A 22,405-nucleotide genomic window follows, 5' to 3' on the forward strand; every position below is an offset into this window, starting at 1 on the left:
TATGCTTATAATGCCTATTTGTATTTTATTTATTCGATTTCTATACTTTGTAAATACAAAACCTACACTACAGTTATATTAATCCATGTTTAAGCTGCTACTACAATTCAATTTTCTTACGGGGATGAATAAAGTAAATCTTGAATCTTAAAAGTGATCAAAGAACTGTTTGCTGGTGATTCGTGGAGTGTCTTTCTGACAATTAGGCACAAACATGCACACAAAACGCCTGTTAAAGATCTGGCAAAGTTCTTCCTGTTCCTCCTAACAAACATGTTGTTTATGTCCTTCACCCTGTTGAGACTGTGCTGGGAGACACATTATCCCTATGAATATGCTATCCTGAACAGCTGCACTACCTGGCCAATCTCTGTGGGCTGCTAATACCACATCATTGCTACTGCTATTTGCTATACTGAATAGTAGTGAAAAAAGAAAAGTAAAGAGCAGGTCATTAGGGGTGATGTGGAGTTGCTCCTGTCTTGTCTTTTCAAGCAATCACAGATATCATAAGATGGATGACTTCAGCATGCATATAAATGAGATGAACTGTGACAGTAAAACTTATGATATTAAGGAATTGTGTCATTTATACATTTACAATGCTTAGTGTAATATTTTACATTACTATATTCATGCAGTTACTCAGTGGATTACAGTAAAACATTTTGTGCTCATATTTAAGTGCAGTTCATTGGTGCAGAATTATATTCAGAATTTTCAGTTTGCAAATTCTTATTTGATGACATTTTTACCTGTCAATCCAGTGAGAAAATCTTACAGTATAGCCTTAGACTGGGTATAGCCTGGGTAAAAGTAACTACCCACCCACTGATTGATTTGCTTCCACAACAGAAAAGTCCAAACAAGGTCATTATGGATATTATCTTTTCTCATACTCAATTTGTTCCAGCTAGACAGAAAGAGGCAGAGGACTCCATCAAACGGCTCAGCAGTGATACAAAATTGGCAGTCTTCTGTGGGTGTCAGTGGGAATCAGGATGCACCACAGAGTAACAGCACAGTCACTGTTGTCGCCTGTGATGGAGAACAAGTTAATGTTCAACTACAGGCAGGAACTGATGTCAGTCAATCACAGTCATTCATTAACACAATCAAACTAACCCACTTGCATGAACCAGAACTAAATATATTGTTGTTGTTATTCACACATGAGCATACAGAGGGCTAAGATGTAAATGTAGTTGTATATTATGAACTGGCATGTAGAATGATCCTGGAGTCAGACTTAACTGGGAGAAGTAAGACACCATCCATCTTCTGGGTGACAGGCAGTACTAGACCAGGCAGCCACCTGTCAGTTTGTTGCTCTACAAGTGCTGTTGATTCCTGCTGGTTTCCCTCCACCCCAGTCAAACCCCCAGCCCCCAACATCCTGCCACCGACCACTCCTGTCCAAAGCAACATACAGTGTCAACACATTTACATGATATGAGGCTCAATGTAACCAGAACTGAACTATGTTTCTCAGTAACAATATGACTCTCTGTCTCTGTGTTTGTGGGCGCATGTGTACAGACACACTTTGTCAGGTGTCACTTCATGTAGGAAGATGTAGGAAGGTATTTTTACACAGTGCCATATCATCCATCTCAATGTTTTTGTCTCGTAGACAGGGGATAAACAGGAATGATGACACAGCTTGTAGTTTTCTGCTGCTCTAGGAAGACAATCGGGAACTGAAAGTAAAGGAATTTTATAGTTGCAATTAGCAAATTTATTGTTTTAAAAACTACGACTGAAATGAATTGGTAAATTAAGAATTTGTTTTGAATAATACACAGAGCAAGTATTTCTTTATATATTTGTCATTTGTTGTCATGGAGCAATTTTTAAGGCCAAGAAAAGGATATACATTGGTGAGACACTTCCTGTGCTGGAGGATTACAGTGGTTTCCATACTGGCTAGAGGAAATTACCTAAAGGATTATATTTGTGTACAGAAATTTCTGCCTCTTTCCCCAGACTTAGATGAGATGATGATTTGAGAATGAAATCATAAAAAGTATGCAGTCTTTTAACTTCTCTAATGTATCATGTATCAGTGTAATATCCTTATTTATGCATTATTATTATTTTTATGTATTATTAGGCATTTTTAGTGTTATCACAAACCTACAATTTATTTAACTTTTTATTTTATTTTTCCATCAAAACAAGGGACAGACAAGCAAATAAATAAATAGATAGATAAACAAACAAACAATGAAAGGACTCCCTTTCGCTATGTGGAATGTCTCCTGCGTGTTTGAGAAAGATGTGTGGGAGTGTTGTGTGGGCTTTGCACATACAGAGGGCCTCTTAAGGTCCACCTACGCACTCAGGACTCTGCCTCAGCCATGACATCCAGCTGGAGTCTGTCAGGCAAAAACAGCACGCAAAGCAGAAACCATAGAAGAAGAGAATAAGAGACACAAAGGGTGTGTGTGAAGAGAGGAAGTGAAGTGTGTGATGGAGAAATTGCAAGGTGGATGTGTGTTAGTGTGGATGTCCTGGTGAACAGAATGAGCTCACTCCTACACTCACATTCCTGAGGATTATGTGAAAGTCAGCAGGAGACACAGTATGGACATCTGAAAAAGAGAATCCACTACAAAAAATGTTGTGTGGGAGTGGGAATGGATAACTTCCACCTGAAGAGAACACAGAGAATTTTTTTTGGATAGATCATATATTGTAAAACATTGTCTTTCAAAACTAATACTTGATGAAAGTAAAAAAAGATGCTTTAACAATGAATTTGGCAAAAAGCTATTAAAATGTTTGACAGTTATTATATTTGCAGTGTTTTTCCCACAATTAATGTACGTATTAGGTATTAAAAGTAAGTAAATGGATGCACGTTGATGAACGTTCTCAGTCATCCAGGTCAAAGAGAACTCTTATGTTATATGTTATATATTCAACCAGATTTCCTGTAGTATTTTCAAAGACAGTTTGTCTCTTATCCAAGAGACTTCACAACTAAAGAAGCCTCTTGGATGAAAGGTGATACATCTTTGTTGTATACCCAGTTGAATTTTTTTAAGCCAAGAGTTCATGTATAGAACATTAGTATCTATATTAATCACCTTTGTTGCATAACTAATGATAACTGTGCATGCATATATTTTTGAAAATTGAAACAGTAAAATAATTTACTATTTAAAGATGTGACTTTTTGCATGGTTGTAAAACATAAACATTGCAGTAATTGTAGAAATTTTATTTTATTTTAGATACCCATCTCTACATGGGAAACAAAAATAAAATTTTAACTTTGTATTCAATTCATATATTTCTATAAATCAGCCTACACAAAGGAAAATCATGTATTCATCAAGATGATGAAATTCAATCTACAAGCAAGTGAGCTGAGACCATGCATTACCTCCATTGTATATAAGTTGAATATTAAATATCCTAGACATACATGGCAAACACAAATTTATGGATATAAATTTGGATATTAAAACACACACAGTGTACAGATGTTTTCCAGTCTGTGCGTTTGTCAACTAGCGCCCCTTACTGTTTACGTGTGCGCATAGGTAAGAATTTATGTAAGAATAGCTCTACCTAGTGGTTTGACCAGTTGAACATCACTGCTGAGAAATACTCAATCGGTACTTCAGACGGCTTCAGTGCAGTCTTAACCGATCAAAGCAGTTTGAAATACTGCAACAAGTTAATTGTTATTTAGATTTTGGAATAGTACTCTGTGTGTGTGTATATACATGTTCACACACACACACACGCACACACATACACATACATACATACATACACTGTTCAGAGAGGTGTACTGTTCATTGTAAGGGGGTGCACCCCTCCCTGTAAATTTCCTGCTCAAGAAGGGCCCAAAAGTTCTCAATAGGGTTTAAGTCAGGTGAAGAAGGGGGCCATCTCCCGGTTGGTGAAGGGGTCCTCCCTCAATAGGAGGAGTTCAAAAATCTTGGGGTCTTTTTCACAAGTGAGGGAATAATGGATCGTGAGCCTGATAAGCATTTGTTACTTTGTACAATGTTCTGGTAAATAACTCTGTGCTGACTGATAACATTGTTTTAAGCATGATGACACACAAAAGGATAAAAAATCCACAGCTGCTGCACTTTGGTGCACTCTCACTCAAACTGCGTTGAACTCCATTTGTCTTTGAGCACAAATAAAATACCTATATTCTTGTTTCTTTGATCTAAACAATTTTCATTTCACTCTCACCAGACAAACTGAAAATTCCACAACACACTGAATTTCAAGTTATTAAGACTATTGGTTAATATACCAATAAAATCGGGTCGACTTAAAAATAGTTTATAATAAAACAGATGTATATTTTCTATAATTTTACCTCAAATTCCCACCCAGACACAAGGGAATGAACTTCTGAACCTGTTGAGCATTAATCTCAGCCACATACAGAGCACCTGTCTTCAAATCTAAATCCACCAAGTGGGGCTTCACATCATCAGCAAGCTGGATCACACTGGCCACTTTGCATTGACTAATCATGCCCACTGGCGGGGCATATAGCAGTGAAATCCGGTTGGTGTTCAAATGGACAACCACAAAAACCTTCTTGTCTGGTGTCAGGCGCACAGAATACGGTGCCTGCTCTGTAAAGCAGCTCCCCCATGTGCCTAGCCATTCCCCAGTAAGAGAGTTAAAGACCTGGATTCTCTTGTTACCTCTGTCAGCCACCCACACCCGGTGGGCATCATCAACAGTGACACTATGAGGAATGTAGAACTGAGCCAGGCCTTGACCTTTCTCCCCATGGACCCACAACACTTCAAGATTATTGGACAGCTTGATAAGTCGGTTGTTCATGCCACCATCACCATCTACAATGTAAATCTCTCCTGAATCATGGACAAAGATTTCAGCTGGCTGGTCAAACAGCAGTGGCTCCAAACCAGATCCTGCCTGTCCAGGTGTTCCAAGAACCTAAAAAATAGACAATGAAATAGCCTCTCATTAGCCATTCATTCAGCAATATCAAAATTAACAACTAGAACTATTTATGATATATTTTCATTTATCCTATATGAATTTTACAGAAAGCAACTGATAATATCAAATAATCAATCAAAAGGGAAAATTAAAGAATTTACCTGTAGCAGCTTCCCAGACGGTGAGTACTGTTTAATGCAATGGCCATACGGACCATTCCCCACATCTGTGATCCACACTGTTGGGTCTGAGGAGGCAGCATTTGCTAAAAATATACCATGAGGCATTTCCAGGGTGGTGGTGTTCCAGTGCCACAAGAATTCTCCATCTGTCTTGAAAACCAGTACTTTGGACACATTGTCACCTGCAGTAGTATTACAGGGGCAGATGATAGCATTCAGCAAGATAAACTTTTGTCCTGTACATCTCAGCAAATCTCTGCAAACAGGTAAATTATAACATCATAAAACATCTGTTGGTTTTGAGTGGCAATGCAGTATGCATTAACATAAAACAAAAGATAAATTACCACAATAACCGTGTAGAACTGATTAATTTATGTAGTGTAGCTTTTTTTTAGCTGACTTGATAAGATGGCTGTAGACAAAAATCTGATTAACCACAGAATGATGTTGAAAAGTCTTACAGATAGCCAAAAATAAAAAAGACCACACAATAACTTCATTAAAAAATAATCCCAGAGGGTCTTAATCTTTGAAACACAATCTGGATTCTTAGAAGTGTTTTAGTCAATTGAGTTACAAATACTATTAATCTTGTCAAAGTTTGAATGGAGCTTCTGACTGTTTACGCCACACTTTGTAACTATACATGGTATAGAAGTTGACTGATGTCAAGACCTTTATTGTTGTCATAGAATTGATTACTTAAAACATAAAAATAGAAACAGGTGATGAAAATAAATTTCTAGGTGTGATCTGGCACCAAAAAAAATAAGATGGAAATCTCACTTAAGCACATTCAAAACTAGCAAATTGCACACTAATATTGCCATATCTGCTATATAGTTGTATCGACTTTTGATACAGATATATCGATATTAGATTAACGTGGATATTCACATGTATGTGTGTTAATGCAGGGTGTATTTTTTATATGAAGTAGTAAAAATGGGTAGGAGCATAAAAAGTTTCTAGAAATACTTTTAAAATGTATTCATGTAATCAAACAATTGTCTTCATTATTATTAAATAACTTAGATTAGTTCATATCTGAGACCTGAGGGAAACATTTACTGTACAATAGTAGATAGACAGTATACTGCATAACTTTGGTCATTTTCGTCCACTTCATAAAACTATGAAGACAAATGAAGGCAAAGCTAGCAGAAGCAGAACAGGAAGTGGCCAAACTTAACAAGTGACACAGCAGCATGTCCCGTTGTTCTGTAATAAAACTATACATATATCATAAGTTTATGGTGATGTTTACCTCTCTGAGCTACATATAATACTCCCGCGTTGTGGTTTACCGCAACTGCAAACACATCCCCGGTGAATAATTCGGGTTTTCTTGGCCAGCTCGGATCCAGCTTGTACAAAGCTCTGGCCAGCGGCCGATGGTCCTCTCTAAGACTGTGGCTGGTGAACAGCTGGGGGCCGACTGAGACCACACATAAAATTAAAAGACACGTGTATTTTCTTTCTTTTTTCATCATAAGCATCGGTTTGAGCAATCATCCGTTATATTTAAGCCATTCATCCACACTAGCGCTACAAAAGCATTCGTTCACAATCATAATCCGGAAACAGACCCTGTTTTACTCAGTTTGAAACGCACCATACACGTTTCCGTTCAATTTTCACAATAATGTAAATTAAAAGTTTTCACCTTTTCATTACCTCCGCTATGAGATAAGTGACAATCGGCGTCTGTCTTTTAGGAAATGCTGATTTAAAGACGTTTAATTTTTCCTTCCTTAATAACAGCAGCTTTGCAAAGCAAAAAATACAATTAAATTATAATCCAGGCACAAGCAGTGTGCCTGGGGGCAGTCAAAACCTCACTCATGGGTGCTCTCCAGGTAGAGGCAGGGAAAATGCCACAGTGGTTGAGGAGGAAACAGTTGGCGGCAAATTACTGGATTAATGTAAGAGGTCAGAGGGATGATCACCCCACAAAGGGGGTTCTGTTAGTGAGTTGGGAGAAGGAGAAGGCACAAATGGGGACTTTTGGGTTGAAGGGTGATGAGGTGGCCAAGGATATGGGGGTAGGTGTTTGAAAAAACAGTGGTGTGGTCCAGTAGCCCTGTTTGATTATGGGAGATCCGGAAAATAGACCTGGAATTTATTGAAGTCAAGTATAGAAAGAAAAATTCTGATAATAAAAGGGAGTTCTACTCTATTCTGGACAGCAGATATAAGTTCTGGATCCAGATGTATACAGATGGGTGCATCAAAGGATGCACAAATAGATGCAACTGGCTCTGCAATTATAATACCTTCTAGAAACTTTGAGTATAGCAGTATAGTACATCAAGTGTACATCAGTGTATTGACTACCTAGTTGGTTGAAATACACAGTTCAGTGGTTTTATCATAACTGCATCAAGAAGGCACTAATTTGTAGTGATTCAGTATCAGCATTAACAAGCATTAAAACAGGAGCTTCAAAAAGTCATCAACATTAGTAATAAATAGAGGGAAACATGTAGGGAAGGGGCTTTATGTTGTGTTTTTATGAACCCCCAGCTCAGGGGGGATCTTGGGGAATTAGAGGGCAGATTGGGTGGCAAAGGAAGCAGTGAAGAGCAGCACTGTTGAAAGAAATGAAATTGTCAAAGTCAGAAGGCAAGAATATTATGTAGAAAAGAAAATCAGCAGTGGCAACAAAACTGTGAAGCAGAAGTCAGTACAGAAGAGGGTCAACTCAACGAAGAGAAGGACAAATAGCAGGAAAGAGCAGGTTATAATAACAAGGTTGGGAGATGGGCAGAGCAACTTAAACAGTACATTATATATATATATTATAAACATCCAAGTGGGTTTTGTGAGTATTGTCATGAACCAGAAATGAGAGAACACATGCTTTTAATATGCAGGCAGTATAGTGAGGGAAGGAAGTTGATGATGGATGGACTGAGAAAAATGGGAATGGTGGATGGGGATGAGAATTTGGAGTTGCCTGGAGAGTTCAGGCGGGAGAAACGAAATTTTAAAGTTCTGACCTGTACTGGACAAGTGAAAAGAATATAACGATGGAAACGTGAGATAGAGGAGCAGAGGGTGGCGATAGTGAAACAATATGGGTGACAACTGCCGTTAAAACCAAAAGAAGAAGAGGAAGCAGTCAAAAAAATAAGAGAACGTTTCGCTCCGATGACGTCATGACGCATTGACTGTGCTACTCTTGTATCTGCCTTGTGGAAGCGGCTGCGTCTTCCCGACTGTAATTTACACAAGATTCTTAGTTATCGTGTATTATCATTTGATCGCTGTGCGAATGACCGTCCAGAAGGGACAGAAAGAGCTTTCATGCAATAAAAGAATCGACACAATGGAGGTGGTGGATAGTCCGCTCAATCTGGTTAGTTTGGTCGCTACTGTTGCAGTAACAAGCTAACGCTCCTCTACGTGGCTCGTCTAGATTAGCTGCATTTAGTTAGCCACATCTCAAATGGAGTATCAGTTCCTACTCTCCTGTTTGGTCCGGCTTCCTGTTTTTCTTGGACGGAAAGTCAACGTTTCTATGAGCGTAATTCAGGTGTAATTCTATTGTTAATACGGTTACATTTCCGAATAATTTGTTGTCATGCAGGACCTCAGCTGGTTTAGTATGTTAACTTTTAGGTTATTTAACAATGCGACTTTGAGAGCACATAAGGAAAAATATTCGGAAAGGTTTGTCCTCAAATTATTATTAATTATTCGTGATGTATTGGGTGCCTAATATTGATATTTTTAGAAATTGTGCAAATTAGCTGAGGACCTGTTTCTATGTTGCAAAATAAGGGGCTATTCTGTGTGTCTGCAGGCTCATCAACATTGTAGGAAGGCAGATCGACTGTTGGCAGCTGGAAAATATGAAGAGGCCATTTTATGTCACGGAAAAGCAGCAGGTACATTTTGGAATTTTATTAAAACTTTTATTAAATACATAATAGATTGTTTTATGGTCCAAACATATGAGCAAATGTGAGGGGTTCTTTTGGCTTGAGAATGGCTTAAATGACTCCATATTGATTTTGTTTAGATGATTGGTGTGTCCAACAAAAGCTCCTGTAACAGGGCCTTTGTGTCATGATATGTTATGGGGCGTTTAATTTCACAAAATATGGTCCACACAGAATTTCTGGTGTCCTGCATTTCTTCTTCTGTGGTGTCCCCTATAAAAGTGATGGTGATCCTTCCGCCTCTCCCCTTTTGCAATATACTCTTGTGGGAGAGGTGGGTGTCTCATTTTCCATCACATCAATTTGGATTAGTTACGTTTGGTTCTCTGTTCATACATTTATGTATTCTAATTGATTGTTTAATGTGTTTGTTTATTCATGTTATAAATACAATAGAACATACCAGCACTTAAATATGAAGTTTAAACAGTTTCGACCGTTAGCTTACTTGCCATGACGAGTTTCGCTAATGTATGTCTTCCCGCCTTGTGTGTGTCTAGGAACGGAAGCGGGCTGTTAACTGTTTATTCGTATTTTTATTTGTTGCTGTCAGGTATGTAACTAGTTGTATTGGCCCCTTTTGCAATACACTCTTGTGGGAGAGAATAAAAAGATAATCCTGGACACGAGAGTCTCATTAAAACACAACACGGAGTTCCACCAGTTACACTCCCATTTTTGGTGTAAAATTAAAATTAGTATACTGTTCGTTATACACGATTTGGCTGATTCCAAAAAGAAAACACTGCACTTTAAGGACTATTCTTAGTTTGTTATTTCATGCAGCCCTAATTTGTTATATTTGTCGTCTGTTACTTTCATTTACCTCATATAGAATTTATAATTGTGTCATTTACCATGTTGAAGTCCTACTGTCTGTACGTGCATTTGCCAATAACTTTCCAGTAAGGTTTTCCCTAACCACTTTAATTGACTTTTTCCTAACATGTTGATTTATGTTTCCATCTCTATCCATTTTCCTAGCTCTATCTGTGCTGTATCCCTGGGTTTTTAGCTCGCTGCTTCTCTGAGTTTGTCCTTTTTGCACCATTTGGAAAGTTGTGCTGTTATCATTTGATAAGCAAGTTTTATAATTACCTCTGCCAATAGGTGACAGCTGGCTTTTGCTTGTTTGACTGTTGATGAAATATCTCAAAAAAGTATGAATGGATTTTAATGAAAATTTTCAGGAATTGTTGCTAATAGGCCAAGGAAGATCTCTATAAATTTTGGTGATGTTATGGATTCCGTCTCCCGTCCAACATTCTTTACCATGGTCATTCGTGCCATTGGAGCTCTGCTTGTTTCGTTTTTTGCAGCATGATACACTGTTCACCTCTCCCTTATGACAGCACACTTAAGGGAGAAGAGAAGTTCTTCACGAGTTCCTTGTTGGTTTAAGCCAGTGCATTTGGTGGGTTCTGTTACCAGCCCAGACCACTTGTCTGGGCCGTCCTCCATCAAAAGCCCCTAAAGTGTCTTCTGAGGTTGTGTTAAATTGCTTCTTTTGAGAATGTAAGCATGATAGAGAATTTTAAATGTTTTGTACACATTTATTGGCATAATAGGATAGAAATCTAAAGTTAATTTATAAACAAGTTTCACGTTTGTACCATGCAAGAAAAGTCACCACTTGTGCATCTGTATATGCTTGTGATCTTTATATGCTTGCAGTATGTGCTTGTGCTCCATTATAATCAACTGATATGCCCACCTTTTTGTTCACTTATTGATTGTATTGTTTTGGTTCAAATGCAACATTGATCCAAGATAATCAAATCATACTTAATATACACACTTCTTAACTGATGCTACGGTAATATAATTGTCATTACTATTTCATCGTTTGTCAGTAGCAAGAATGGATCAGGTGCCTGATGCCACGCCGGACAGAGAGCTCAAAAAATCTATGAACACATTCGTATATTTATTGAGTCATAGCATCACTATTTTTAATAGAATTGTCAGAAATATGAAATTGCATGTCTGTAAGGTAATGTATTGATGAATGATTTTCACTGGTTGCCTCTGGACATTTATGTTTGGCTGTTGTTTTTGTTGTCCAGACCTTTTGACAGAGGCTATGAAGACATCAAAATTTGACCAGGTAAGAAATGTCTTTGATTTTCATACAGGTTATGTCTGTCTACTGTCTTCTGGTGTGGACAGTTGCCCAGGTCGTTTCATGGTTTTGGTGTTTTCAATCATGTATGTTAACATCCGTGTTCTCATAGGCTTGTCTGTCCATGGAGCTGCAGAGAGATAGTCACATCAAACAGCAAAAACTTATCCAAGAACGTTTGAAGAGAGAGGCTCGTCGGGAGGCTACAAAGGCTCAAGCGAGTGTAGCCCAAACATCCAACACCCCAGCCCTCCTTAGCCAAACCCATTCATCAATGCATGGAGGAGTCAAGGAAAGAGAATTTGACACTCTGCTCTACCAAATTCAGAGACGGCAGACAAGAGCGGCACACCCTTTGACTCCACCCCTCTCAGGATCCAGGACCACTAAAGATGACAAAACTCGTCTGGAGGAGCAACAGACCACCATTGAGGATCTGCGGCGCCTTGTTAACCACCTCATGGATGAAAACCAGCGGCTAACAGCTGACAAGAAGAGGCTGGTGGCAGAAAATGCTCGCCTGCGCTCTGAGTCTGCAGACTTTGTGGAACGTTCAGAGCTCTGGGTGCTCCCACAGGCAGCTGCTGTACAGGAAAGAAGAAGCACAGGAAAAGTGGGAAGTGAGATTGCCATTCCACAGCTGCCTCCACTGGAGATGCCGGCACAAGAGGATCTATATATGTATGACTTGCCACCCCTGGAGCTACCAGAGGATATAGAGAACGAATTGCAGGAGCTGTTGGATAGAGATAAAATGTGATTTCTCTTTCTCTTTCTCTTGCATACACATACACACAATATATCTGTGAACATATAGACAGACGTGTATAAAAGTGCAACAATATAAAGGATTAGTGAGTCCATGACACAGAAAAAGTATGTTCTAAGGTCAAAAATTATATGAATAAGGTCATTTATGGAGCCGTGATTGTGTTAATCAAGAGAGCAACAAGTAAAGCATGTTAAAATGAGTCTTAGCAGTTCACTTAATACTACATGGAAAGAGACCCATGAATCTAAGAACAATGTGGCTGTTTCTGTAATTGCATTTACAGTATAGTCTTTAATGTTGAATGTCATTTGTTCCTTTTATTTTAGCATATTAGTATTAGATATAAAACATGAATGAAAATTCACATTACAGTATGAAATAAGACAATTACTATAAGGGTAACCAATTAAGACAATTTGTATAAACTTAAAAAAAATCGAGGTGAGAACCTCACAGGTAAGTGCAGGTCTAACTGTCCACACTGGCCACTCTAATACAGACAGGTCAGGTGATTCAAACAGAACTGCTCATTAATATATGTTTGCATCAATTTGTTTTTAAGTATGTGAGCAAGTTTTGAAAATAATAAAAAATTGTTCTTTGGAGATCGAATTTCTGTACCACATCTTAACTAAATTTGTGGGAGTTTCTTCCCAGTTTTTTAGGGCTATTAAGGAATATTCATGTTGGCAAACACGGTGCTGACACCATTTCCAAAGAGGAAAGCTTGAAGGAACTGATTAAATCTTCAAAGATGTTGAGATCTAAATTTGCTGTTAAATCTTAATGAGGACCCTTGGAGAATGAATTTATGTCTTCAGTCCATAACATCTGCTAAAAAAAATGTATGGCTAGAATTTCTGAATGAACATGTAAAGCCGATCAGACTGACTATTCTTCTGGACTTGCAAGGAGAAAAAAAACACAACTTTGTCTTTAAAATAATATAATATTTACTATACTTGTACTGCAATAATTAACACACCACATTCCCCCAAAATAGTTTAAAAAGCAGCAGAAACAAAGCTTTGGTAGTTACTGAAAATCCTTTCATTACCATCGATTGACTTGTTTTGGTTTTACTTTCAGGCTCATTTGTTGAAGCTCCCATGTTGACTATGCCATGCCATATTTCCATATGGAAATAATATTCCTACCATGCCAACATGGCTTCTAAGATCAAAGTTGCTGCTCACTGCAAGTGCCTCAACAAGAATATGTACAATCAGGTTTAAAATGAATGCAAACATGTCCACACACCCACACTAAGTGTTAAAAGTAACATATCATATTTATGACAATTCCATAAACTTGTTAAACAGATGTTTAGCTGGGTCTGCTGTTATCCAAAAAAATACTTTCCGATATGGATTTTTTTTTAATGATAAAATAACCCGTGAGATGAAAAGCAATACAGCATTGACAAAAATGTCTTAGGAGGCATATGTGCAAAACCAGGTTTTACAATACAAAAGATCATCTTTCATTTTATAAGTAAAAAAAACATAATCTTCAGTAAGATTAGCAATAAATTTACAACCAGATAGAATACAAATATAATAAAATTATGCAGGACCTTCATGAGATAGGTCTTTTGCACCAGTTGAAGTTTGTTTAATTTTCAGTATAATAGCTGATTTTACCTGAAATTTATTTTGCTTTCCTAGTCACTATTGTGATAATGTACAAACATTTGAAAAATATTTTATTTGAATATTTTTCACATATATAAAATATTCTGTTTATTTGGGATGCATCTATATAAATTAATATTTTCACTATCAATGGCAGAATAATTCCATAAAATCCTCTGAAATTGCTGGTATTGCTGTAGCGTTGGAATTTTTTTTTTCCACAGCCTCGAAATTTCTTCTGCCATTATCTCACACCCTCCAATTTACTTTTGTTAGGAAATTCTTTATAAAGAATGCCATATTAGAAAGGAGTACCATAAACTGATATAAAAAGAAACAAAAACAAATGTTGAATCTAAATTAAAAATTAAATTAAAAAAAATATAACCACACTAGTTCTAATGATATAGTAACAAATATAAGAAAGGAATCAATAATGTGTTAATCAGGATGAAAATTCACAGCTGTAAAAGATGCTGAAATCACATCCAATCAACACACTCCTCTGAATGTGTGTTTTAGGAAAAGTGAGTGTGTGTCTGTGACTGATCACATTCCATAGTTTACGGAGCTCAGTGCTGATCTCTTCTTGCCTTTTATCTTCAATGATCCATAACGAGCCTGCAGACAAAATAAGTTTAATAAGTTTATATACTGTTCATGCAATATAAAATATGTCAAGTGATTGTGAGTCAGAAAATGAAAATGAGTCAGTGATTGAAGTATGAGTCAGTGATGGAAGTCTTACATCTTTGCGAACTCTGGATCTGGTGATCTTGACACTCTGCGATCGTCTGAGTCCTCTCTGAGTCAAAGCTTCATCTTCAGAGAAGGTTGGGTCAGCGTCCTCATCGGTCCTTTCCCCATTGTCATAAAAGTACTCTAAAATATGAAAACACAGATATATCAGCATAAAACTAATCCAGACTGTTTCATGACACGTCCAAAAGCCAGGGTGCTGTAACTATGACACAAATAAAAATTTTAGTTAGAGAGATTTGTTAGAAAACCTGGGATAGGCTAGATCAACTAATCTGAAGTTGATGCTGAAGTTAATAATGAAGTGATCTCAAAGAAAAGGATTTTGAAATCTGGCACCGTAGCATTTGTTATTAGTAATGCAAGAAACGGCCCCAGTGTGAGTGTACCTCGTAATCTGTGTTTGTGTGTTCACGGACATACCATCTTCAGCAGCAGAATCAGCGTTTTGAGACCTCCGAACTGCAGGGCTGGCTGAGTGTGAACTGAAGTGAAAGAATTGGTTTCCTCCCCTATCATCCTGCTGGTTTATTTGTGTGAGGTCGTGCATACTCAGGCTACGAAGCTTTTCTGTTATGGCACCCTGACCCTGCAATATGTAAGTGGTACAAAACAGCTTTTCAAAACCTCAAAGAAAGAGCACAAAAATCCCAACTGCTCAGATCTTTCCATATTTTTATAAATTTAAGTTTCTTTTTTTACTTTTTAAAAATACAATAGGACCGACATACAGTACAATGATGAATAACCACATCACAACAAAACTTGACATGAGAAGAAGACAACAAAACACTCTAACAGTCATAACTGAATTTGTTATCCACCCTCTTTCTCAAAGAAAATGATTTATTGTTCACATAAGAATCCTCTGACCATGCTTCCATAGTCAAAACCCTGTACAAACTCTATGTAGGGGTCCCATATTATCACAAAAAGTCCGTCCCTATTTTTCATCTGAAAAATCAACTGTTAATATTTGGCTAATTTGGTCAATTCTCCCAGCCAATCATTGAATGGGATAGAAAAAAATATTTGAAACATTTAACTCAAAAACATCATCTTCCATACATGGAGGAAGGCACAAAAAAAGAAACAGAACACAAAATGATAGATTTACTGTTTTGAAGTTAGATTGTATGGATTCTGTGATTGTATATTATAGTTAAATTCAAACAGAGATAATTACTGAGATAACCTCTGATTTTAATTTGGATTTTCAGAAGTTTAGGTTCTTCTGATCATATAACTTCTGTACTGGCGTCTCTTCATTGGCTTGCCATTAAATTTAGGGGGGGGGGGGGGGGGGGGGAGGTCGAGCATTTAGCTATCAGGCTCTCCTGCTGTGGAACCAGCTCCCTGTCGTCTAATTATTAGGTTAACATCTTAGTTATGCCTGGGATTCTGTAAAGCGGCTAGAAACAACTTTGATTGTAACAGATGCTATATAAATAAAGATTGATTTGACTTGATTCTGTCTTTATTCCATACTGTCTGGATTTACAAGTAAAAAAGGTGTACCAATAAAAATCCCAACTTCTCACAAAAAATGAAAGTGAAAACATGATGTAAAAAAGGAAAAAAATGCTGCATGAAATGAAATGGGGATGATCTGTTTATGCTTCTGACACTTTTTACCTCACACAGTAGTCTGTTGACAAATCAGCTGTCAAAAACTCTAATGAAAAAAGGATATCAGCAGAGAAAGATGATTAGCATTTAGATAAGTCAGAAGAGACAAAAATTAAAATCTAAATAATTCAACATGGTTTTTTATCTAAAAAAATATAGTGGCTTAATTTTAAAGCACAAATGTCATCTTTCGTGTGAGTTGGACAAGCAGAAGGAGCAAAGCATTTCCTGGCTGCTTTTCAACAACACTAAAATTTCCTAGGAAACACTAAGGTATGGTTTGAAATCATTTGCCTCGATAAGACTTGTCTTTCCCCTACAAGGTGTGAAATGTAGAACAAATAGAAATATCTGTGTAAAATTGCATAAGCATAGTCACACATAACAACACAACTGGATATGTCATCTAAAATCAAAGTAAACGTTTACATACAAAAACAAAAATACAAGCACTTTAGGCTCTGTTAGTACAGTTCACTGAAGAACAAGGTCATAATGGAATGCTAGAAACCAAAATGTATTTAATAAAAAATGGCAGAATGATTTAAGAATAAAAAAAACTCCATCACAGAGACAAAAAAGACAAAAGGAGGATAAGTCTGGCCTGCAAACAGAGGCGAATGCCCATCTGTCTTGCTCAGTAGCTGTCAAGCTCAACGGTTAATCATTGTATGTCAGGCATGTCAATGAAATGCAGTATTTAAGGATTATGATCTAATTAATTATGGAAATAATTTCACATGGACCACCAGATCATATTTTATGATGATGAATTTAGCTGTTGACATTTTGTGTTGCGAAAACATGTTTGAAACAACTCTTGTCCAAACAACTCTTTAAGAAGCCTCCAGTTGATCCAAAATGCTGCAGCCAGAGTTCTGACAGGTATTGACAAAAGAGATCACATTACTCCTGTACTGGCGTCGCTTCATTGGCTGCCCGTCAAATTTAGAATAATTTTTAAAACCCTTCTTTTGACCTACAAGGTCCTCAGAGGCCTAGCTCCATCCTACCTGGAGGAGCTAGTGATACCTTATCAGCCCAATAGACCGCTCCGCTCTCAGAATGCTGGTCTACTTGTGGTTCCCAGAGTTTCCAGGAGTAGAATGGGGGGCCGAGCATTTAGCTACCAGGCCCCCCTGCTATGGAACCAGCTCCCTGTCCAGGTACGGGAGGTTGACTCCATCGCTACTTTTAAGATCAGACTCAAAACCTACCTCTTTGAAAAAGCTTATTGTTACTAATTCAGTAGTTCCAGTTACTATCATAGACAGACAAATTATCATACTTAGGGGGTCGTCTAATCGTTAGGTCACATCTTAGTTATGCTGTTATAGGCCAAGGCTGCCGGGGTCCGGAAACATGATCACCTGACAGGCCTCTGTCACTCCACTGGGTCATGGTTTCGTCTCCTCTCCTCTCCTCTCCTTTCCTCTCCTTATCAAGCAGACTAGTTATGGTCAACATACGTCTGCGAGTCTGTGTTTTCTACCCTGAAACACGTGAAACCAAAGCATCGATCTGTTCTGACTGACACCCGTGTGAAAGAATTGCTTCGCGTGGCAGCAACTGAATACAAGCCAGATTTGAAGAGGATTGTTCAAAGCAAGGAAAGTCTCACTAAGCAACATGCATAGTGAGAGAGAAATTTTTTTTTTTTAAATTGTTATATTTTTGTTTGTGGACTAAGTTGAACTGAGAGTTTGTGTGTGTGAGACAGTGCAATGTTCATTGTGGAAAATTACTGGCCCGTGGTCTGTAGAAGTCAAATTCTGTCATTATCATGTTGGTGTGTGACATTTACAATAAATCTAGCTAAGCAGGGGTCTGTGTGTGTGAGGAAGGGATGAGGTGATGTTCACGTGTGCCCATGTGTATGATGTGGCTCTTTGCGGTAACACAGTAAAAAATGTGGCTCTTAGGCTCTGACTGGTTGGCCACCCCGGCCCTAGTGGATCTTAGATGGCATTGCAAATAAAGTAACTTTCACCTGACAAGTTTACATCCATCTTTTATACAGTTTCCAGATTCATGGAAACTGGGCAGCACAGATGCTTTGTGAAAAGTAGGGGTTGTGCTAACATACCGATCAAATACAACTGCTTTTAAAGAACAAAGGCTGTGTGGCCAATAAATGTGATACAAACCCACAAAATCATTGTATCTTGAAATGTGTAAAACAGCACTTGACTTTGTGTTACTTAAGTTATTCATTCAATTCTACCCTGCCCCACCTCCGTCAAAATATGCTCGTTCTTGAGACATCATTCTAAGGAGCAGTGCTCGTTATCAAGTCCTGATGGCATGCAAAGTTATGCATTTTCTTAGCTGAGTGTCACTTCTTGCATGAGTATTTGATACAAAACATTGTTTGGACATGAAGGAGAGAAATCTCACAGTATTTCAATACCTCAAGAACAAGCCCATGGTAGGATATATCTTGCAGTATTGTAAAGCATGTCAACAATATTAATGTTCAAAGCTATGCAGTGTGATTCTTATACCATTATTCAAGTATTAAAGAAAAAAATAAAGACATGGAAAAATCTTTAAAAATTTAAGAACAACTTAAACACAAGCTTCCTGTGTCTCAAGCTTTGAAGAATCAAAGGGGAAAAAGTACTTGCAGGAATGCACCTCAGTGTGGAAATTGTTTTTTTTAAGTGCAGAAAAAAAGTTTGAGGTCAGTCTGAAACTGGAAAATCCAAATTTCTGTTTTAATGTCTCAAGTAAATAAAAATATCTGAAATGTCAGGGAAGCCTGGCAGTGTTACAGTGTGTTTCTCTGTTACCTTCTCTCCTTTGTAATTCTAAAAATTCCCATGATTTCAATTTCTCTGCCAGTTTTATTCAACGTTACTTATATAGCATCTGTTACAATCAAAATTGTTTCCAGGTGCTGCATCTTGTCATAAGTCTTCCTTTTTCAGTCTCTATAATTTTCATGACATAAGGTGTGCAGGGACAAGGGCGAGTTTTTGTTATTCTTGTGCTCTCTTGCAGCTCTGACATTGACTGTTTTTGTGTAGAACCCCATCTCTTTATATCGTTATATGGTAAGACCGAGGATTATTCATCATGATATTACTGATACCGTTACATCCCTAGTGTATATGGATCATATCTGACATTTCCAAATAGTTCTTCACTTCCTGTTCCCTATCTGAATTTTGCACATCATCAGAATCGCATGACTGCAAACCACCTCATAAAATTGAATAAATATTGTCTCAACACAGGTGAAGGTTAATAGGAAATGTATCTATTGCCAAAAATCCCCTCAGAAGGATCTGAAAGGAACGGCCTCTAATTTTTAGTAAATGATAGAGATAGAAATCATAGAGCACACTGTCAAAAAGTAAAGATAAATATACTGTAAATATAGCAATAACTTGCCTTGACAGCTGCAGAAACAGCAGCGGTGGCTGCAATGCTTAGGCCTTGTTTTCCAAAGCTTACCATGGTCTCATAGCTTCTCTCTTTGGCCTGCACAATATACTCATCTATTTCCTTTAGGAAGAAATAATTCAGAAATTGTGAACAAATGGTTTTACTAATATCTTCAGAAACAAGTAGATTCTGTTTGCAGGAATTCTCACTCTTTCTTTGGAGGACAGCAGAGGATGTAGACATTTCCTGTAAATCAAACTTGCTCCTCGTGTGTATGGAGACAGCAGCCAGATGACAACTGCTATCTTCAGTTCACAGTACAGAGGAAACCTGGGTGGCACATGTTACATGAAACAAAACAGACTGATAGCATGTAGAATATGATCAATTCAAGCATTTAAAAATGTGATGTGTCTACACTATGAAATTGTCAATAGCAATTAAACCCCTGTTACATTGCTCAAAAATAGCTGGTGACATTGTGAAAGGGTTGGCGCGGCATTTCGTCCTGGGTCGAATGACCTGGCAATCAAAATCAGATTCCAAATTAATAACCAAAATTAGCGGGGACAACATAGGTGGCCTGTAATATGAAAGCCATCCTGCTGAATTACTTAATGACACTGGTGTACCCACCTGTCCCATTCTAATTTTGTCACAACTTGTTTAGCAATATAACTTTATAAAAATAGAATTTGTAACTTTATAGATCATGGCAGCAAACTGACAAGGATCATAAACTGCTCAGTTTCTGGGGAGAAGAAGAGATATGGCGGCAGATTTTGGAATAGTGCGGGGCAGTTATTTATGGCTATATTAACACCTTATGACACAGAGAGTGGCCTTATTATGAACTCAGCACTGGCTAAACCTCCAGAGAGCTCTCCAGCTCTCCAGCTCTCTTTACTGCTCATCCTCAGGAATTCAAGACTCACACAGACACATTATTTGCTAATGTAAATTTATTTTCAAAAATGTGTTTAGACAAATTCTTTGGGATTTACTCCTTCGCTTAGTAGCCCAATCAATGGAGCAATATATTCGCCAAAATCGTCAAATTTCATCCATTAAAACCTTTCTAGTCATGAATTCCATCTGCATTTGCTAAATTATTGCTCGGACATTGTTTAACCTGCACTGTGCTTGTAAACTCTGCAAATTGGGCAAACTTGCAAAGCACTAAACAATAATGCTAACCATCACCTCGCTGACATTCATGCTGTCCATTGTTTACCTCGCAGTATTTCATTGCATGTATAGGTGTAATGATGACGTTGTTGATGCAATAAAGCTGAGAGGGAGGGAAAAAAACAGCCAAGCCACTCTCAGCAGGAGGTCAGAGCTGGTATTGCTGGCAATGTGAAAATGTCCAAATGCTAAGCCAAGGCAGTTTGGCCTGCGTTAGTGAAAGCAGTAAAATTTTGTGTAGGTAATAATAGCACCTCATCGTGTGTTAAGCTTACCATGATAGTGTTAGGTCAGTGATGGTCTCTGCCACAGTATAAAGAGCAAACACAATCCAATACATCATCCATCGTACCTACAAAAACAAATAGGAACAATGTATAATAAATATCAATAATAATAATACATGTTCAGCTAGTATCTACACTAAATCACAGCGCACTTGACCAAGTCAACAACACAGAAAGGGCTTAAAATAGTTTGATTCATTTTCTGTAAAAACAGTTTAAAATACTAATTACAGTAAATTATTACCACCAAGTAATAATAATGCAGTAAAATGAAATACAGCCTACTGTATTTGCAATATTTTACTAGTCTCCCATTTTTGTGACATTTTCCTGACCAATTAACACAGTACATCAGTCAGCTACATTAAATAATTAAATAAAAAGTGAAATTACAAATGAACTCTGTTTATGAAAATATAATGTTGACACTATTTAGAACTCTTCAACATCCTTGTCCACTTATTGCCGATGATCCTTCACTTCTAATGGCATCAAAAAGACTGAAGGCACAGACCATGCCTGATTTTTTTTTTTCCGCATTGTATTTGACAAGCTTTATCACAAACAAATGCAGTTTTTCCCAATGGCTCCCAAATGAATCGCTGCAGCTACCTACAATGTGACTGTGTTATGTGTCACTAATGATGGCGAGTTAAAACAGAGGAAATTTGGAGGACAGCCTCAATGTAGGTAAAGAGTGTTAAAAGGATGGTGACAAAACTCAATTGGTAGACACGCGCCCAAACCAAACGTACCTCAAAACGCTTCACATTTCACATTGGGGAAATACCTAACATTTAAGCCAGATAATGACAAACAGTCTGAGGGGCATTATAAAGTATCTTTTGCCCTCACTCTAGCTTTGCATGCTTCGGATGCTCTGAAGCATGTGTGGAGTAACCAGGAAGTCTTTCCACAATACAAAGAATTGCTTTACTTTTTGCAAACAATGGATGTGACATCATGGATGACAGGAGGATTTACTACCTGTCTGTTCCACGTGTCTTACAATAAAAATGCAGTCAGAAATCCCGAATATTACCCCTCCTGCCATTATTATATTACACTATACCAAAAATAATAATAAAAACAATTTACAATGAAATTTCAAGGTCAGATGGATAATCAGTCACAGATGTGGAGGGAGCCTACTAACTTAACACAGAAAAGCCAGTTTTAGTTGTGAGGCAATAACACTAACCAATAAGGCATTGTGTCGACAACAAAAGACATATCAATTATAATTACAATATGATCTTGGTTCATTTTACTTTGGATATAAAGTTGTTAATGAAGCACAAGCACCTTCAAATGAAATTCTTTGTATGTTGTATGATACACCTGTATGGAATGAAAACCAGGCAAGTCTGCCAAATATGATGTACTTACATACTCTTTGACATTTTTCGTCTTAACAGCTTTATAAGAATAGTATGCAGGGTAGAGCGTTCCAAACACCAGCCTGCAATGGAGCAAATGGACAGCAGGACGTTAGATATTATCTATGTTGTCTTGTTAAAACACAGATAAAATGTATTT

The 22,405-nt window shown here is 37.5% G+C and overlaps 2 protein-coding genes and 2 long non-coding RNA genes across 6 annotated transcripts in view; 2 read left to right on the forward strand and 2 right to left on the reverse strand.

The window, feature by feature from the left end:
* LOC130539435 (uncharacterized) overlaps window positions 1-15,841 on the forward strand; it is a 92,213-nt gene extending 76,372 nt beyond the window's left edge. The window contains exon 2 of the long non-coding RNA XR_008954131.1: window positions 15,747-15,841. This is a non-coding gene — a long non-coding RNA (uncharacterized LOC130539435). The remainder of the gene's footprint in view (window positions 1-15,746) is intronic.
* Window positions 1-22,405, reverse strand: part of reep3b (receptor accessory protein 3b) — a 269,693-nt gene that overhangs the window by 240,086 nt on the left and 7,202 nt on the right. For 2 of the 3 annotated variants that reach the window (XM_057057188.1, XM_057057199.1), the window contains exons 2-9: window positions 22,256-22,328; window positions 20,855-20,931; window positions 19,601-19,721; window positions 19,398-19,511; window positions 14,796-14,961; window positions 14,362-14,495; window positions 14,207-14,234; window positions 11,012-11,791 (exon numbers count right to left, since the gene is read on the reverse strand). In XM_057057188.1, coding sequence (XP_056913168.1) covers window positions 11,532-11,791; window positions 14,207-14,234; window positions 14,362-14,495; window positions 14,796-14,961; window positions 19,398-19,511; window positions 19,601-19,721; window positions 20,855-20,931; window positions 22,256-22,328 — 973 coding nt within the window. In that variant the 3' untranslated portion in view covers window positions 11,012-11,531. Of the gene's footprint in view, window positions 1-11,011; window positions 11,792-14,143; window positions 14,235-14,361; window positions 14,496-14,795; window positions 14,962-19,397; window positions 19,512-19,600; window positions 19,722-20,854; window positions 20,932-22,255; window positions 22,329-22,405 lie in introns of those variants that run through there. The other variant, XM_057057206.1, reaches the window with a different exon arrangement.
* Window positions 4,180-6,744, reverse strand: LOC130539053 (NHL repeat-containing protein 3-like). The gene is made up of 3 exons (XM_057057139.1): window positions 6,406-6,744; window positions 5,115-5,317; window positions 4,180-4,947 (listed from the first exon to the last, which is right to left on the reverse strand). Exons 1-3 carry the CDS (start codon window positions 6,635-6,637, stop codon window positions 4,348-4,350), a joined length of 1,035 nt encoding a protein of 344 aa, XP_056913119.1. The 5' UTR covers window positions 6,638-6,744; the 3' UTR covers window positions 4,180-4,347.
* On the forward strand, window positions 8,683-10,447 carry LOC130539431 (uncharacterized). Its single transcript, XR_008954130.1, has 3 exons — window positions 8,683-8,813; window positions 8,947-9,031; window positions 10,438-10,447. It is a non-coding gene; the product is annotated as an uncharacterized LOC130539431 (long non-coding RNA).

This window comes from Takifugu flavidus, chromosome 1 (assembly GCF_003711565.1).
Source record: "Takifugu flavidus isolate HTHZ2018 chromosome 1, ASM371156v2, whole genome shotgun sequence".
NCBI classification, from domain to species: domain Eukaryota; kingdom Metazoa; phylum Chordata; class Actinopteri; order Tetraodontiformes; family Tetraodontidae; genus Takifugu; species Takifugu flavidus.

What these genes read in the sequence shown, in the direction of transcription:
- LOC130539053 (XM_057057139.1), bottom strand. Translation starts at nt 6,637, where the DNA reads ATGCTTATGATGAAAAAAGAAAGAAAATACACGTGTCTTTTAATTTTA. An exon ending in ATTATATGTAGCTCAGAGAG is followed by an intron (nt 5,318 to 6,405) that starts GTAAACATCACC and finishes ATACTACTGCAG; the next exon opens with GTGACAATGTGTCCAAAGTA. An exon ending in CGTCTGGGAAGCTGCTACAG is followed by an intron (nt 4,948 to 5,114) that starts GTAAATTCTTTA and finishes TCTATTTTTTAG; the next exon opens with GTTCTTGGAACACCTGGACA.